The sequence below is a fragment of the Bombus fervidus genome, chromosome 5 (assembly GCF_041682495.2).
Source record: "Bombus fervidus isolate BK054 chromosome 5, iyBomFerv1, whole genome shotgun sequence".
Taxonomy (NCBI): Eukaryota; Metazoa; Arthropoda; class Insecta; order Hymenoptera; family Apidae; genus Bombus; species Bombus fervidus.
In genome coordinates, this window is record NC_091521.1 from 15,542,093 (window position 1) to 15,560,207 (window position 18,115).

The following is an 18,115-nucleotide window of genomic DNA, read 5'->3' on the forward strand; positions in this document are numbered from 1 at the left end:
AATGTGATTATTCGGAGCACTGTTGAATCCTTTATCGTCCAGCCCTTGTAATTTGTCAGAAGAATTTGTGTAATTTCTACATTTGTATCTCGTAGTTCGATAGACCCTTTTACCTTAAAAACTTGTTATTCGCGTTCCTTTTTATTGTATTGTATAATATCTTCTTTGTCGACAAAAAGGAGTTTTCGATTTTCACCTGTTTCAATCTTGTTCCTACGTAAACGAGCGAAGAAATTTTTAATGATTCCAGGAAGCTTTTAACATAGAATTGAGACGAGAAATAGCGCGTATCGATAATAATTTGATTATATTTCGCTCATACTTGACATATTTTCTTACGTTAAGGAAATACGGATGCATCGAAAGTGACGCAAAAAACGAAGAGTTAATGACGAAGATTGAGACTTTAAAGCGAACTTAATTAATAAAACATCGTAAGAGGAAAGAAATTGAACGCGAATGTTTTTAGAGTAGCTGTCAAAGGAAGCACAAAGTGTCGCCAATTCTTTTATTGTGTACTTAAAAGAGATCGCAGCAAGTAGCGAGAGAAAAGGAAGAAACATACACTTTGTTGAAATAAATTTCTCTTGTCCCAGAAAATATCAATACAAAAAAAAAAAAAAAAACGGAAGAACAAAACCAAAGCATACAAACTGCTGCCTCGCGCAAAATCCTCCGATCAGAAAGGCAAAAGCTGGACGATTCTGAAGAGAAGGAAGAAGAATGCACCTTGTTAAAATCAATTTCTCTTTCCCCCGGAAGATACCAATATAAAAAGACGAAGAAAGAAAACCAAAGCAAACAAACTGCTGTCAAATAATTCAACGTTGTGTGACGATCACTGTACCTCGCGTAATATCTTCCCATCAGAAACGCACAAGTTGGACGATTCGGAAGACAAGGAAGAAGAATGCACCTTGTTAAAATCAATTTCTCTTTCCCCCGGAAGATACCAATATAAAAAGACGAAGAAACAAAACCAAAGCAAACAAACTGCTGTCAAATAATTCAACGTTGTGTGACGATCACTGTACCTCGCGTAATATCTTCCCGTCAGAAACGCACAAGTTGGACGATTCGGAAGACAAGGAAGAAGAATGCACCTTGTTAAAATCAATTTCTCTTTCCCCCGGAAGGTACCAATATAAAAAGACGAAGAAAGAAAACCAAAGCAAACAAACTGCTGTCAAATAATTCAACGTTGTGTGACGATCACTGTACCTCGCGTAATATCTTCCCGTTAGAAACGCACAAGTTAGAGGATTCTGAAGAGAAGGAAAAAGAATGCACCTTGTTAAAATCAATTTCTCTTTCCCCCGGAAGATACCAATATAAAAAGACGAAGAAAGAAAACCAAAGCAAACAAACTGCTGTCAAATAATTCAACGTTGTGTGACGATCACTGTACCTCGCGTAATATCTTCCCGTCAGAAACGCACAAGTTGGACGATTCTGAAGAGAAGGAAGAAGAATGCACCTTGTTAAAATCAATTTCTCTTTCCCTCAAAAATACCAGTACGAAAAGACGAGAAAACAAAACGAAAGCGTAGAAACTGGCATGAAATAATCCCATGCTTGCCCGACAATCACTATTCCAAATTTCTCACCTATAGTCCTCCGATCATGCACGCAGAAGCTGTACAATTCGCATGATCGATAAAATGGTCCATCCATTCCCGTACTAGCATCCACGAGGAGCAGAAGCGACCCATGGTCCGTGACAGCGACGCGATGGCGACTGGTTTGGGGCGGTCTCACCCCCTGTTTCTCGCGATGCCATTGGAGAACCAAGGGGATGCTGCAGGAGAGAGACGAATGAACAGAGACCGAACGATGAACGACGAAGGGATGTTTTCAGGGGCGTGGTTTCAGCAACGTCGAGATGATCCTTGAAATCGTTCCTCGGGGTGCATCCTGTCCACGCGACAGCCAGAAATCTTATCAGAGTCATCGTCTATCTCGTCGAGTAATCGTGTTTGACTGATTCACAGGGTGAAAGGTATCTTTATGCTTGGATGTTTTTGTAAGAAAAAAAGTTTGGAAGATATAAAGCATTGAATACAGTGGCGTGATATGTTTTCGAATTATGTAAAGAAATTGATAATCTGTGAGTGACGGTGGTCAGTTGAAGTCTCAAATAATACAGGTGTGAGTTTCTTAATTAGTTTAAAAGTTTGATTAATAAGAATTGTTATATTATATCAATAGGAAGATAGGGAGAGAGAGAGAGAGAGAGAGCGAAATAAACATATCGAGAAAACTTTGCTTTAGATTCATAAAGATTTTTGATGTGTCATCGAAGTGCTTTTTCAGTGAATTACTATGTTTATTGTAACATGGATACGTTTAAAGATAATTTAAATAATCGTTCAATTATTAAATTTGTTAAATATTCGTTGAAAAATACATAGTATGAGCAGAAAGGATAGTGTCGAGGTGTAAAGAGTGTGTTACAATATCCCTTTTGGCAGATACATTTACTCGATACGAGGTATAATACAATTATAAAGAACGAAATACTTTTACAGAAGGAAGACAAATAATTTTTCGACGTTAATTATCGGCGAAGGAAAAATGAATTATTTCAAAGAATTGGAAGACTTATCGAAGACGGGAGTAGAAACCGTGCAGTGATCGTTTGGTGAGTTTCTAAACTTTACTTTGCTTTCGCTTGCTTTTTAATCGAATGTCTAAAATTTAAAATCGATTCTAATTATAAAAAATGAAATAGAGCGAAGAGCCCGCAACTCGAATTCCGATACATTTGTCGAATACTAAAATTTGCATGAAAAAGGTGAGAATCGAGTGGGGAAAAGTTGGCAATAAAAGTGAAACGGCATCGAAATCTGGCAAATTTCATGAAATATTGAAGCAACCGCGAGAAAATGTCCATACGAATTGCTGGTTTACCATAAGAATCAGATTGAACGAGATCGGGGGTTGTTCTGTGTAAATAATTAAAAAGGGATGGGTTGCGTGTCATGCGGACGAGCCAAGTTTTCTTGAATAATAGAATGACACTTTTCGTCGGTTTCCATCGAATTTCTCGGAATTTAAGAGCCCCCTGAGCATCGAAACTATTCTTTCTTTCATAGCATCCTGTTTGCCTTTGGTTTTTCTCGTTTATTCATCCATACTACGTCTTTCTCTTAAACCGATTTCCTTCGATTCTATACGCTTTGCATCTACGGGAATTTTAAAGTACTCTTCAGGTATTATTTTATTATTTGATATTTCACGATAAAGAAAATTTATATGAAAGAGCGTATGCGTTAGAGAAACGATTAACCCTTTCTGTTGTCCGTTGCGCTTGTTTTCACGCGTGTGTCGAATACGTACGACAAATATTTGACCAACTTATTACGTTTCCCCTTTATTCCGAATTTTTCCTCAACGCTTATTCCCTTGAGATTCGATTACGCGTCAATGGGTAACTCTGAACATCGTCGACACGACGACAGAAACTGACAGATTATTTATTAATCTACGTTGAATCTACACGATCGAACGATATATTGCGTTTCAGGTTTAAAGCATGAAAATGGATGCTTCACTGTCAATATCCGTTCTCAATAATTCGAGCCTTTATCCGCGAAGAAATTGAATGTTAATTTATTAAGGAGAAGGAAGAGGAGAGGAAAATTATCTTTCTTCTCGCAAATTCCTATTGATCGAAGGCAAAATGGCGAATGGCGGTCACGGTGTGGTTGTAAACGGGGTTGGTGCACCTGGTGCTGGCACCCTTTCGAGGGAAGAAAGACGTCGACGCAGAAGAGCGACGCAAAAATATCGAACTGCACACGCCACGAGGTAAAAGTTGCGTAAATTATCGAAATACCTTGAATTATCGTTAATTGTCATCATTTCCTATTAATCTCATATATTTAATGTAGTTTAACTTTCATTTTTACACTTCCTGCGTCTCCCTGTATCATCTAAATCGCTTAAAGCTTCCAATTTTGATCGAAAGATCGGTGTTTTATTAATTTTGACTAACAAATATTTTGTAATCTTGGAGAATGTTGCTCTATTATATCGTTTGAAGTATTTGTTACATAAATGTACAGCATTGATCTTACGAAATTACCGAAACTGCTTTAACCATTTAATTTCAACCGCTTCCTCGATTTTTCCTTCTTGAACAATCAAGATCTCAAGTATAAATTTTATCAAATCTTATTAAATCAATAATTAATTATTTATTCGTCACAGGGAAAGGGTTCGAGTGGAAGCTTTCAATTTAGCCTTCGCAGAGCTTCGGAAGCTTCTGCCAACTTTGCCACCGGACAAGAAACTCTCGAAGATCGAGATCCTACGACTGGCCATCTGCTATATCGCCTACTTGAACCACGTCCTCGAGGCTTGAACCGACCAGGAGCAGCAGGAGTCACTCTATTTTTGCAAAACCTAATCCTGTGTCATCCGGCATGACACTTCGATCACGGCAGAAGAAAGTATAAACCTTCGCAGTTTTAATATTTTATTAATATACATATACGTAACTCGATCTTTTGTAGATAATCGAATTGATAGGAATTTGTAATAATTAATCATTGAAAATCGACATCGTTCTTATTAATGCGACATTTATGCTGCAAATGTATATTAAATTAATACGAATCGCTTTATCACTCTTCTTAAATACCATGAAAAGATTGCGATTAAGAAACACTCTCATAGAAACTGTGTTTATCGTAAAATATTTTATACATTTTGGATATTGCAATTTCATTTCTTAATTTCCAACGTAAAAGAAAAATAACCAGGCATTTCTGTTGAAGCGTTAATAAGACTTTGTTAAATGATACTAATATTTTGTTGACTGGCTGTTTTATATAAAATCTAACAATTTAATTTTATGCATGAAAACACGACGAGTTTACTCGTGACTGATCAACAATGCGTTAAAAAGCGATCATCTCGTTTATAGAACTAATTTCTTGTAAAGGAGAACCTGTTCCATGATAATTCCTATCACTGTCATAGTATTTCAATCGTTTCAAGTGTCGCATACTCGAAGGATATTCAAGTGCAACTATTCGGAATTGCCCGGAAGAACGACCGAAACTCTTAAATCAATCTCGTTCCGTGAATTAGCCCGATTCCCGAGGGATCTTCACGCCCCACGAGTCCACGTATCCTAAATTCTCCGTTCTGTTCGCATAGTCGTACAATCGGACTCACCGAACCTCCCTATTTACCGACCATCATCGAACGAAATAGACTTTTCGACTGTAACACAACGAGACGAGCTGTAACTTCACGGCTCGTCGATTTCACTTCTCGTTTCCATTTCTTTCTTCTGTAATCTTTTTCCACGAGATTCGACGTGAGAATAATGGAAGTGGAATTTTTATGGAGTTTCGCTTGGTCAAAGTGCATTATGATAATGAATTGCACTCGATTTTCTTTATAAGGGAAGAAACTCTCACAAGGTACGATGTTAACTTTCTGTTTTCGTATATTAGTGTATTATTACATTAGTATATTCTTGGTTACTGTGTTGATCGTTAAGAGAATAATTAAATAAGAATAATAAATAATCAGGCGAGGCAACGAAGATCGTAAAAAGACGTTGAACCTTAGAGTTTGATAGGAACACGTACCGATTGTCTCGTGAGAAATGAGATAAAAATAAGAAATATTCCATTATCCATTATGGTTCTCTTTTACTTGTGTTAGTCTTGAACAAAGCTCTAGAAATTTCATTTTTACTTTCTTACGAGTTTCATATGAAAATATGTCTTTAACTCGGCGCTTTCGCCACGACATCCTCGGAACTCAGAACGCTTTTGATACATAAGTTGAAACAATTTCTGTTAGTAAGAAAAAAATATACGCGTAAGTATTCCAGTATTTCATACAGATAATATATAATACGGTGTAGAACGTATGAATGAAAATAATGATTTTGTGTCATACTATATATGAGATAATTGAGGACATATACATATTTATGTACGTTATAAATAAATTAAATTAACTAAAATATAATATTCTGTATTCGATTCAATAGCAAAATTGAACACATTTAGCACGTTAATAATTTTTCACGTATACCGGATGCTATTATTTGATCACATATTAGCGCAATCTCTTGAAATGATCGTAAGCACTCGAAACTATATTAATCAATCATCACTCGCGTCTCGTGCATAACGCATAAGGTCAAGGCAAGTTAATACAATTTCTTCGTTATAATTCTCTATTTATGAAGCTCATTCTCACTTTTAATAATTGCTTGAGTCGCTATTACCTTTAATTGCATAGAGAAACGAGTCACGTTAATGTCGTGCGTATATATCGATCGAAAAATTGAATAACTTTTAATATTTTCTATGTTAATTTCTACAAATAGATTAAAATAAGGACGAAGAATTACGTGGCAACAACAGAGAAAATAACGATATTGAATCGCACGATTGCATTCCCGAACTTCATACGTCCAACTGAGCATCAAATCAGATTTATACGCAACTGACTTTGAAACATGTTGCGGTTTGTCGTGCTTTCTGTCGTTGCAATTTGTCGACAGATATACGATATAACACATAGCATGGAGTATAACACAGAAAGTGCCATAATCATTGCATACCATAATCATGGCGATCGTTGGTCTGTACCAATCTAAGGTGAATACGTAATGAATCTTTTTTTAATTATATAGTATAAAGCATCACACTGTTTCTTTTGAAAAATAAAAAAGTATATTTGCTGGTGTCTTTATTATTTTATATTTTAAGAAGTAAATAAATAATGTAAATTAGTGAAGTATTAATTTTTAAAACAATTAAATATTTTAAAAATTATCTTTAAGAGAATTTAATCCATTTACTAAAAAAAAACAGATGTGACATTTATTTGACATATCTAAAACAATGAAAACCTATTCGCTGAATATTACTGGCTAAAGCAAGTATAAGAACATAGAAACGCAAAATGAAATTTTCACTCAAATTGTACACCGTAATTACTTTCGTTCTCTTCGTTTATCATTCGGAATGCATCGTCTTATCATATAAGACATATCCGACCTGCATATGTCCTCTACCTGTCCATCTGCAAAAAGACTGATAACATCGAGACGTGCCCTTTTCAACGCCATTCAACTCTTGCTTCAAACGTTTTCCTCGTACAGTAAATAATTTTATTATAACGTGAACTAATAAAGTAAAATGCTTCATGCTATTTAAAATGGGCTATATCACATGACAAATGTCCTCCTGTTTCCTCGATAATATCATGATAATTACTTCCTATCTGACCACGAAATTTAAACATATCGTAAATAATGCAATTGGGAGTGTTAGTGGAAATTAACATCATTTTTCGAGAGAAAGGTTTAGCGCGACCTATGGTTCTCGAGCACAGAATACGACGCAGGCAGAAACAATGTTAACCTTTCGTCCTTGAACTTCAAGGACGAAGTTCCGATCAAGTTGAATTTTGTGGCAACCTTAGACGTCAAGCCGCAACATACCGAGAATGTACAATCACGCTGTGGAGATTTTGACTGCAATTTTGTTTCATACCGTACGTCATACCTAAAGGATAAATTAAATTAATTAGAAAATATTCTAATATTCCATGCACGACGCAATATCAATTGAAATACACCTGGTACATCACCGATTTTTCACATATATTTAATAAAACAATTAGTGCAATCTACGGAAGTGATCGTAATCGTTGGAAAAAGTATTATTCGATCATCACTTACATTCCGACGATATCGCATAAGGTCACGTCAAGGTAAATTATCCACTTTTCCTCCGCTATAATTTCATAGATTACATTATATTGAAAACATGAAAACCTTTCTTATATGTAATAATTGAATATCCGATATTCAATATATCCGGGAATCGCTATCACCTTCAGTTGCATAGAGGAATGAGTCACGTTAATATCGCGCTAGAAGGTTGAACAATTTTTAACATTTTCCACGTTAATTTCCAAAAATAAATTAAAACAAGTATGAACAATTACAAGACAACAACCAAGATAATAACCATATTAAATACCATTACGATACTTCGAAACTTCATAGATCCAGTTAAGCATAAATACAAATTTATATGCAACTGTATTTTGACAACGTTTTTGATTGTCGTGTTTCCTCCCATCATAATTTACGTACAAATGAACGATATTAAACAACACATGGCGTATAACATAGAAAGTGTCACATACATGTTCCAATACATCATCCATGATCTTGGGTACATAAGCATAGTGATTATTGGTCAGTACCAGTCTAAGGTAAATTGTTTCAGTTATTTAGCATAATTTGTTCCTTTCGAAAAATGAAAAAATATAATGCTGTATATTTATTTCTTATTCTATATTTGTAAGCAAATAAATAATATAAGTAGACGAAGTATTAATTTTTCAAATAAGATGAATTTGATTTATTTGCTAAGAGAATGTTTATTTACTTGACACATCCGAAATAATCAAAATCTATTCACTGAATATTACTGTGCAAAATCTCGAAAAGGGAAAATTACATTTTTACGTACATTAAACGATTCAATCGCTTCTAAATTTTTCGTTTATTATTCAGAATGCAATGACGTTGATACAGCGTATTGACAAAGTGGACGAAATTTTCAAGGAACTAGGAATTGAAATCGAGTATCGCAGTTTGTTTCGTCACATGATGATCGTCGGATCTTTCTGGTTATTAAATGCGGTCATAATATTTGCACTTTTCGTAAAGATGTTAATACAACACGCACTGTATACCACAATATTTCTTCTATTCATTTACTGCTACATTACGAACGTCCAATCGATCATTTTATACGACTACAACACTGCCATATAGTACGTAAACAATTTTCTTTAATAAAGTCATTTTTAGTCCACCTCGAAGTTTAAACGTTGCTATTTTTCGAAATTCTTTTGCCATTACAGTTGGCTAGGATCGCGATTTAAAAATATAAACCAGCTCATGAAAACGTCTATCTTGAAGAATTCTCAAGTAGAAACAGAGGATTCCGATACGGAAACCATCTTCGAACCGAGTCATAATTTTCGAAACAGATTTGAAATGGACAATTGGCTGTCCGGACGAACTGTAAAAGTTTTACAAGTAAATTCCACTAACGACACTCGGAAGTTAAAACAAAGGTCACTGTCCGACGATAAAATTCGTTTACTTCAAAAAATCAGGTAAATAAACGTCGAATTAATAACAATTGCAGCCACAGATAATGGCAAGTATAAAAACACGGAAAGAAAATGATAAAACAATATTACGAGACGAAATTGTCTTTGCCGATTAAAGCAATTGCACCATTTGACCTTTTCTTTTAATTCCGAATCGAAAGTTTGAGAATTCTTTTGCAAAATGTATCTGTAATTTAAATTTCCTTTTGTCTTTTGTCGCTACATATTATTATGAACTTTTGGACAAATAAAAAGACTTGAATATTTGCCAACTTGAAGATTCGTGCATCTGCAAGTGTGCAACGTATCGAAGATGGTGAACCAAATATTCAACGCCCAAATATTAATATATACGACCGTGGTACTGCTAAATTGTAGTATATCTGTCTACTTTTTATACATGGAATTCTCCAGACCATCTAAGCTCATACATTCAATAGAATTAATGATAATGTACGTGTTGAACTGCGTCCTTGCCGCACTGAAAATCCCTCTAATGAGCTACGATTGCGAAGACACAATGGCACAGGTGAAAACGTTGTTTTTCAATTCTTTTAATCCCACTGTGTGGACCGATCTTCAGCAAAACGTATTTTCCTGTTATAATGGAAAATTTTATCAATTATGAATAACAGCGTATTACAATTGGTACATGATCGTTAGAAAGAACGCTACTAATTAATTTTCTTCGAATACTGTAGGTAATATACGCGTTCATGCGTTAATTTAAAACATTTTCCACTACTTATTTTCCCAATAAAAGCAAGTTTCTGCAATAGAAACAATTTTCATATTTTTGTAGCGTGCGTACCAGTCTGTGGAGTCATAGTTTTGTGAAATCTTTGCTTGAATAACCCTTCGCTTGAGCACACCAACTTACAATATTTTTTGTGAAAAGAAGTAACAAGTTTCACTCGATCGATTTTCAGGCTAACGAAACGATAGGACTCCTCCACGCATGTCCTGTGGACGGGGGAAACGCAGAATTAATAGATGAGGTAAAAAAATTGAAATTTTATTAATTTACATAATAAAAGAAATTATTATAAATAAAGCAGAATTAATCTATTGGTAGATCCTCCAATTTTCTTGGCAAATATCATACACGCAACTTGAAAAAACAAAATCGGTTCATTATATAATAAACTATGGGTCCGTTCGTTACGTTAGTATACTTCTTTACATGGATTTACTTCTTCTTGAATTTATTACTAAATTATTCGTATAATTTTTACAGTGCCTCAACTTCGTAATATCTTATTTGGTTATTATGGTACAATGGAGCCAAAACTTGCTAAAGAACGATCCAATATTAATCACAAACGAGACCACCACCTTTCAAACGTTACAAGAGAATACGAGCACAGTAGTATAATAATAAGTATAATAGCATATAATAAAGTAATAAATAAAGTATAATAGTATAACGCTGGATACTTTTCGATAGCGTCGTGTTATGGAATTATAAAAGCAGCATACAAAAACTGTAATTAAACATTAATAAACTGCACCTCATAAATATAACTTCTTTCCCAAAATCACCTTAGGATCTGCAATCGTTAAAGGTATTCAACATTTCAAGATATAACGATACGTAAAGATTAAAAATTTTTGGATGCTTTTATTTTCTTATGTCGTTTCGAAGGCATAATTTATTAAAATATGTCCAAAGTAAATTGTTTCTTGGCACGAGCGAGTTAATATTTTCCAATATGAAATAACGAGATGCATCGGGAGAAGTGTTTGTATATCAAAAAATATATGTTTGTCAACAAAATTAATAATATCAGACCATTCTCTCTTCAACGTCATATCACCGTTGCCTCAAAGGATCTTGATATGCAGTAAATGATTTATTTCCAGTTTTCTCATTAATATTATGTTATATACCTCCTATCTGACTGCGATATGCAAACATATATAATGCGTCAATGCATACATATTCATGCCACGCAATACCAATTGGAACACCTCAAGAACATTAACGATCTTTCAAGTATATCAACTGTAGCAATAAGTGCTATTTCCTAAAGTGATCGTAGTCATTCGGGATTATAACCATTACTCTACCATGAAGTACCACTCATCGATAACGAATGAAATTAAACTAATTGCTTTCTCTACTTTATAACTTCCTCCATTCCTATGACATTAATGAAACTCTGTCTTACTTCTAATAGTTGCATATGCAATATTTGAGTCGCTATCACCTTTAGTTGCACAGAGAAACGAGTCACGTTAATGCCGCGGGTTAATACCGTTGAAGAAAAGTTAAACATTTATTCACGTCTTCTACTTGAAATTTAAAAAATTGATAAAAGCAAGAATGAAAAATTACGAGACAACAACAAGGATAATAACCATACTGAATTACATGGTGGCACTTCGAAACTTCATAGATCCAAGAAAACACCGATTCAGATTTATATGTAGCTGGATTTGGAACACGTTGTTAATTTTTGTGTTTTCTATTTTCACAATTCATGCACAAATAAAAAGTATAAAATATCACATGATGTATAACATAGAAAGCGTCACATACATGTTCCAATATACCACGCATGTACTTGGATACATAAGCATAATGATCATTGGTCTGTACCAATCCAAGGTGAAAACATAATGCATCTTCGTTTACTTATATAGTAATGAAATTTGTACGCAAATTTAATAACTCGAATACTTTTGTCTTTACTCGCTTATTATTTAGAACGTATCGGCGTTGATGAATCAGATCGACAAAGTGGACGAACGTTTGAAGAAATTGGGAGTTGAAATCGAGTATCGCAGTTTGCTTCGCCATATAACGATCGTCGGATCATTCTGGTTACTAAATGCACTAGTAACATCTGCAATTTTCATAAAGATTTTAATACAAGAAATTTTATCGCCTCCGGAAGCATTTATTATTTTTGCTTACTATTATATAACGAACGCCCGATCAGTCGTATTATACGACTACAACACAGCGATTTAGTATGTAAACAATTAAAAACAGATACTGTTCATCATCTGTACTATCATCCTTCATTTGATTATATTCGATATTTTCGTTACATATTTGCTTTAAAATATTTCAGCATAATTCTCCTCCTTATTTTTCGAAATTTTATTGTTATTACAGTTGGCTAGGATCGCGATTTAAGATGATAAACATACTTCTCGAAACGTTCCTCTTGGAGAAATACAAAGCAAAAGCAGGGGAATCTAATAAGGAGACCATCTTCGAACCGAGTTACAATTTTGGAACTAGATTTGAATTGAACAATTGGCTCTCCGAACGGTCTTTAAATGTTCCAGAAGTATCTTCCACGAGCGCCGTTTCGAATGTAAACCAAAAAATCGTCCAAGAAAAAGTTCAGATACTTCGACAAATTAGGTAAATAAAAATCGAATTAATAACAGTTACAACAACGGATCGTTCCACTGAAAACATAAGAAGAAACGGCGACGAAAGACATGAAACTGTTTTATAAAACAAAATTTTATTCGTCGAGTAAACCTATCGTATCATTCGATACACTCTTTTAATTTTGAGCTGAGAATTTTTAAATTCTCCTGTATAACGCAACTCAAATTTAACCATTCATTTGTTTGTTAGTATATATTATTTTACGTATTTCGACAGAAGAAAAAAAAATATGAAAATTCGTAAATTTAAAGGTTCGTGCATCTACAAGTGTGCAAGGTATCGAGGATGGTGAACGACATATTCAACGCCCAAATATTAATATACACACTCTCGACATTGCTATATTTTACTATATGTGTCTACAGCTTGTACATGAATCTTCACAGAAACCTTAATTATATGATAGATCATTTGGATATGACATCAATTTATATGCTTGACAGCGTAGTTGGTACCTTGAAAATCGCTTTAATGAGCTACGACTGCGAATATGCAATGAGACAGGTAAAAAATATAGTTTTAATTCTTTAACTCTACTGCGTTGGTCATTTTTCACCAAATCATATTTTCTTAAATTATGAATAATAACTTGCTACTTGGGAACTAGTATATCGTTAGAAAAAATACTAATAATTAATTTTGATTCCTTTCAAAGACCACCATTCGTAGATCGATCTTAAAAGGTTTCCATTATTCAATTTTCCAGCAAAAACAATTTTTTTGCAGAACAACTGTCATATTTTTGTGGTATACGTATCGATCGGCTGTCATATTTTTATGAAACAAATATGTTGTATGTTATAAGATGTTTACATTCTTTAGCAAGAATGAAATAAAATATTCCTCTGTTTTGGAAAAGCAAGTAACAGGATTTAACACGATCAATCGATTTTCAGGCTAGCAAAACGATAGGAAACATCCACGCGTATCCTGTGCACGAAGGGAACGCAGAATTAACAGATGAGGTAAAAAAATGGAAATTTTATTCGTTTACAGATCAAAATGAAATTATCATAAGTAACGTAGAATGAATCTATTTGTAGATCCTCCATTTTTCTTGGCAAATATCGTATACGCAACTTGAAAAGACGAAGTCGGTTCATTATATATTGAACTATGGATTCGTCCGTTACGTTAGTATACTTCTTTACAAGGATTTACTTCTCCTTGAATTTATTACTAAATTATTCGTATAATATTTACAGTGCCTCAACTTCGTAATATCTTATTTGGTTATTATGGTACAATGGAGCCAGCACTTGCTAAAGAACGATCCAATATTAATCACAAACGAGACCACCACCTTTCAAACGTTACAAGAGAATACGAGCACAGTAGTATAATAATAAGTATAATAGCATATAATAAAGTAATAAATAAAGTATAATAGTATAACGCTGGTTACTTTTCGATAGCGTTGTGTTATGGAATTATAAAAGCAGCATACAAAAACTGTAATTAAACATTAATAAACTGCACCTCATAAATAAGACTTCTTGTACACAATCACCTTAGGATCTTAAATCGTTGAAAGTATATTGAGGTACGAGGTATAAGATACAACGAGACAAAATATAATCAAAAGAATCTTAGTACTTCGTCCCTTTAACGTTTCGAGATACGACGATGCATAAAGATTAAAAATTTTTGGATGCTTTTATTTTCTTATGTCGTTTCGAAGGCATAATTTATTAAAATATGTCCAAAGTAAATTGTTTCTTGGCACGAGCGAGTTAATATTTTCCAATATGAAATAACGAGATGCATCGGGAGGTATTTGTATATCAAAAAATATATGTTTGCCAAAAAAATTAATAACATCAAGGCATTCCCTCTTCAACGTTATTTCACCGTTGCTTGAAAGGCTTTGGCATGCAGTAAATGATTTTAAAAAAATATAATGTGAAAACATAAAGTAAAAAACCTCATTCTTTTTAGGGTGGTTATTTTTAGGGTGGTTATTTTTAGGGTGGTTAGGAATAATTTCCTCTTTCCTCGTTAATATTATGCTATTTACTTCCAATCTGACTGCGACATGCAAACAAATATAATGCATCAATGCAAACGTATTCATGCAACGCAATACCAATTGGAACACTTGAAGAACATTAACAATCTTTCAAGTATATCGAATGCAGCAATAAGTGTAATTTTCTGGAGTGATCGTAATCATTCCGGATATAACTATTACTCTACGATGAAGTACGATTCGTTGATAACGAGTGAAATCAAACTAATTGCTTTTCCTACTTTATAACTTCCTCCATTCCTATGACATTCTATTAATGAAACTCTGTCTTACTTCTAATAGTTGCATATACAATATTTGAGTCGCTATCACCTTTAGTTGCACAGAGAAACGAGTCACGTTAATGCCGCGGGTTAATACCGTTGAAGAAAAGTTAAAAAATTATTCACGTTTTCTACTTGAAGTTTAAAAAATAGATCAAAACAAGAATGAAAAATTACGAGACAACAACAAGGATAATAACCATACTGAATTACATGGTGGCACTTCGAAACTTCATAGATCCAAGAAAACACCGATTCAGATTTATATGTAGCTGGATTTGGAACACGTTGTTAATTTTTGTGTTTTCTATTTTCACAATTCATGCACAAATAAAAAATATAAAATATCACATGGTGTATAACATAGAAAGCGTCACATACATGTTCCAATATACCACGCATGTACTTGGATACATAAGCATAATGATCATTGGTCTGTACCAATCCAAGGTGAAAACATAATGCATCTTCGTTTAATTATATAGTAATGAAATTTGTACGCAAATTTAATAACTCGAATACTTTTGTCTTTACTCGCTTATTATTCAGAACGCATCGGCGTTGATGAATCAGATCGACAAAGTGGACGAACGTTTGAAGAAATTGGGAGTTAAAATCGAGTATCGCAGTTTGCTTCGCCATATAACGATCGTCGGATCATTCTGGTTACTAAATGCACTAGTAACATGTGCAATTTTCATAAAGATATTACTACAAAACCTTCTACCGCCTCCGGAAGCATTTATTATTTTTGTTTACTATTATATAACGAACGCCCGATCAGTCGTATTATACGACTACAACACAACGATTTAGTATGTAAACAATTAAAAACAAATACTGTTCATCATCGGTACTATCATCCTTCATTTGATTATATTCGATATTTTCGTTACACATTTGCTTTAAAATATTTCAGCATAATTCTCCTCCCTATTTTTCGAAATTTTATTGTTATTACAGTTGGCTGGGATCGCGATTTAAGATGATAAACATACTTCTCGAAACGTTCCTCTTGGAGAAATACAAAGCAAAAGCAGGGGAATCTAATAAGGAGACCATCTTCGAACCGAGTTACAATTTTGGAACTAGATTTGAATTGAACAATTGGCTCTCCGAACGGTCTTTAAATGTTCCAGAAGTATCTTCCACGAGCGCCGTTTCGAATGTAAACCAAAAAATCGTCCAAGAAAAAGTTCAGATACTTCGACAAATTAGGTAAATAAAAATCGAATTAATAACAGTTACAACAACGGATCGTTCCACTGAAAACATAAGAAGAAACGGCGACGAAAGACATGAAACTGTTTTATAAAACAAAATTTTATTCGTCGAGTAAACCTATCGTATCATTCGATACACTCTTTTAATTTTGAGCTGAGAATTTTTAAATTCTCCTGTATAACGCAACTCAAATTTAACCATTCATTTGTCTGTTAGTATATATTATTTTACGTATTTCGACAGAAGAAAACAAAAATATGAAAATTCGCAAATTTAAAGGTTCGTGCATCTACAAGTGTGCAAGGTATCGAGGATGGTGAACGACATATTCAACGCCCAAATATTAATATACACACTCTCGACATTGCTATATTTTACTGTATGTGTCTACAACTTGTACATGGATCTTCACAGAGGCCTTAATTTTATGATAAATAATTTAGATATAACATCAATTTATATGCTTGACAGCGTAGTTGGTACCTTGAAGATCGCTTTAATGAGCTACGACTGCGAATATACAATGAGACAGGTAAAAAATATAGTTTTAATTCTTTAACTCTGCTGCGTTGGTCATTTTTCACCAAATCATATTTTCTTAAATTATGAATAATAACTTGCTACTTGGGAATTAGTATATCGTTAGGAAAAATACTAACAATTAATTTTGATTCCTTTCAAAGACTATAATACATACCACCATTCGTAGATCGATCTTAAAAGGTTTCCATTATTCGATTTTCCCATAAAAACAGATTTCTCTGCAGAACAACTATCATGTTTTTGTAGTATACGTATCGATCGGCTGTGTCATATTTTTATGAAACGAACGTGTTGTATGTTATAAGATGTTTACATTCTTTAGCTAGAATGAAATAAAATTTTCCTCTGTTTTGGAAAAGCAAGTAACAGGATTTAACACGATCAATCGATTTTCAGGCTAGCAAAACGATAGGAAACATCCACGCGTATCCTGTGCACGAAGGGAACGCAGAATTAACAGATGAGGTAAAAAAATGGAAATTTTATTCGTTTACAGATCAAAATGAAATTATCATAAGTAACGTAGAATTAATCTATTTGTAGATCCTCCATTTTTCTTGGCAAATATCGTACACGCAACTTGAAAAGACGAAGTCGGTTCATTATATATTGAACTATGGACTCGTCCGTTACGTTAGTATACTTCTTTACATGGATTTGTTTCTCCTAGAATTTATTAAGAATTGATTCATGTACTTTCTACAGTGTCTTAACTTCGTAATATCTTATTTGGTGATTATGGTACAATGGAGCCAGCACTTGCTAAAGAACGATCCAATATTAATCACAAACGAGACCACCACCTTATACGAGAATACAAGTATAGTAGTATAACTATGCATAGTTTTCGACAGAATCGTATTGTAGAATTATGAAACACGTAGGTAAAGTCTGCAAGTGTTAAATATTAATACAATGCGTCTCTTAATTAATATTCCTCTCGCAAAACCGTACCTTTTGCAATCCTTACACATAAATATGTAGAGGTAAAAGGTACAAGACATACAACGTGACAAAATCTAATTAGAAAAATCATCATTGTTTATCTCGTTGACGTAACTATAAGATATACATCTAATAACGTATAAGAAATGATAGTGTTTGGGGACTTTACGAGACGCAGTGTATGTGTACTGGAGCTTGATTCAGTGTAAAATACCACAACTCGTATGTATCGTAACAAATATATTTAAAGGAAAAAAACCACTTACGATGAAATAATATTTTTATTCCCACATGAATTACAAAAGTATTTTTATCTCTTCGTTATTTTACCAAATTATTGACATCATCAGTGCCACTTGCATACCTTCGAATCCAGGTGCTCCACATTATTCTAAAAAATCGGTATAATTTTTTGTATTGGCTAATCAAACATGATTCATATTCTTAGAAAAACCTAAGGAAAAAAACATTGCATAAGATCGTATCCTTCACTTTCCCAACGGTAATATTCTTACTTTTGCGATA

At 33.7% G+C, this 18,115-nt stretch overlaps 3 protein-coding genes and 1 long non-coding RNA gene across 4 annotated transcripts; all 4 read left to right on the forward strand.

Moving 5' to 3' along the window:
• Positions 1-1,469: 1,469 nt before the first annotated feature.
• LOC139987469 (helix-loop-helix protein 1) lies at positions 1,470-4,516 on the forward strand. The gene is made up of 3 exons (XM_072003758.1): positions 1,470-2,641; positions 3,527-3,810; positions 4,213-4,516. Exons 2-3 carry the CDS (start codon positions 3,683-3,685, stop codon positions 4,364-4,366), a joined length of 282 nt encoding a protein of 93 aa, XP_071859859.1. The 5' UTR covers positions 1,470-2,641; positions 3,527-3,682; the 3' UTR covers positions 4,367-4,516.
• Positions 4,517-7,982: 3,466 nt separating this feature from the next.
• On the forward strand, positions 7,983-17,968 carry LOC139987438 (uncharacterized). The gene is made up of 7 exons (XM_072003697.1): positions 7,983-8,262; positions 8,567-8,829; positions 8,920-9,177; positions 9,454-9,703; positions 10,104-10,172; positions 17,189-17,278; positions 17,351-17,968. Exons 1-7 carry the CDS (start codon positions 8,143-8,145, stop codon positions 17,477-17,479), a joined length of 1,179 nt encoding a protein of 392 aa, XP_071859798.1. The 5' UTR covers positions 7,983-8,142; the 3' UTR covers positions 17,480-17,968.
• LOC139987357 (uncharacterized) lies at positions 11,313-13,417 on the forward strand. The gene is made up of 5 exons (XM_072003518.1): positions 11,313-11,785; positions 11,885-12,150; positions 12,299-12,553; positions 12,838-13,090; positions 13,409-13,417. The coding sequence occupies exons 1-5, from the start codon at positions 11,501-11,503 to the stop codon at positions 13,415-13,417; spliced, it is 1,068 nt and encodes a 355-aa protein (XP_071859619.1). The 5' UTR covers positions 11,313-11,500.
• LOC139987046 (uncharacterized) lies at positions 13,451-13,928 on the forward strand. The gene is made up of 3 exons (XR_011799776.1): positions 13,451-13,551; positions 13,630-13,719; positions 13,792-13,928. It is a non-coding gene; the product is annotated as an uncharacterized lncRNA (long non-coding RNA).
• Positions 17,969-18,115: the final 147 nt, after the last annotated feature.

Coding starts and splice junctions, on each gene's coding strand:
- LOC139987438 (XM_072003697.1), top strand. CDS start 8,143: ATGAACGATATTAAACAACACATGGCGTATAACATAGAAAGTGTCACA. Junction 8,263..8,566: donor TTGGTCAGTACCAGTCTAAG/GTAAATTGTTTC, acceptor TTTATTATTCAG/AATGCAATGACGTTGATACA. Junction 10,173..17,188: donor ACGCAGAATTAATAGATGAG/GTAAAAAAATTG, acceptor ATCTATTTGTAG/ATCCTCCATTTTTCTTGGCA.
- LOC139987469 (XM_072003758.1), top strand. CDS start 3,683: ATGGCGAATGGCGGTCACGGTGTGGTTGTAAACGGGGTTGGTGCACCT. Junction 3,811..4,212: donor CGAACTGCACACGCCACGAG/GTAAAAGTTGCG, acceptor TATTCGTCACAG/GGAAAGGGTTCGAGTGGAAG.
- LOC139987357 (XM_072003518.1), top strand. CDS start 11,501: ATGAAAAATTACGAGACAACAACAAGGATAATAACCATACTGAATTAC. Junction 11,786..11,884: donor TTGGTCTGTACCAATCCAAG/GTGAAAACATAA, acceptor CTTATTATTTAG/AACGTATCGGCGTTGATGAA. Junction 12,554..12,837: donor CAGATACTTCGACAAATTAG/GTAAATAAAAAT, acceptor GTAAATTTAAAG/GTTCGTGCATCTACAAGTGT.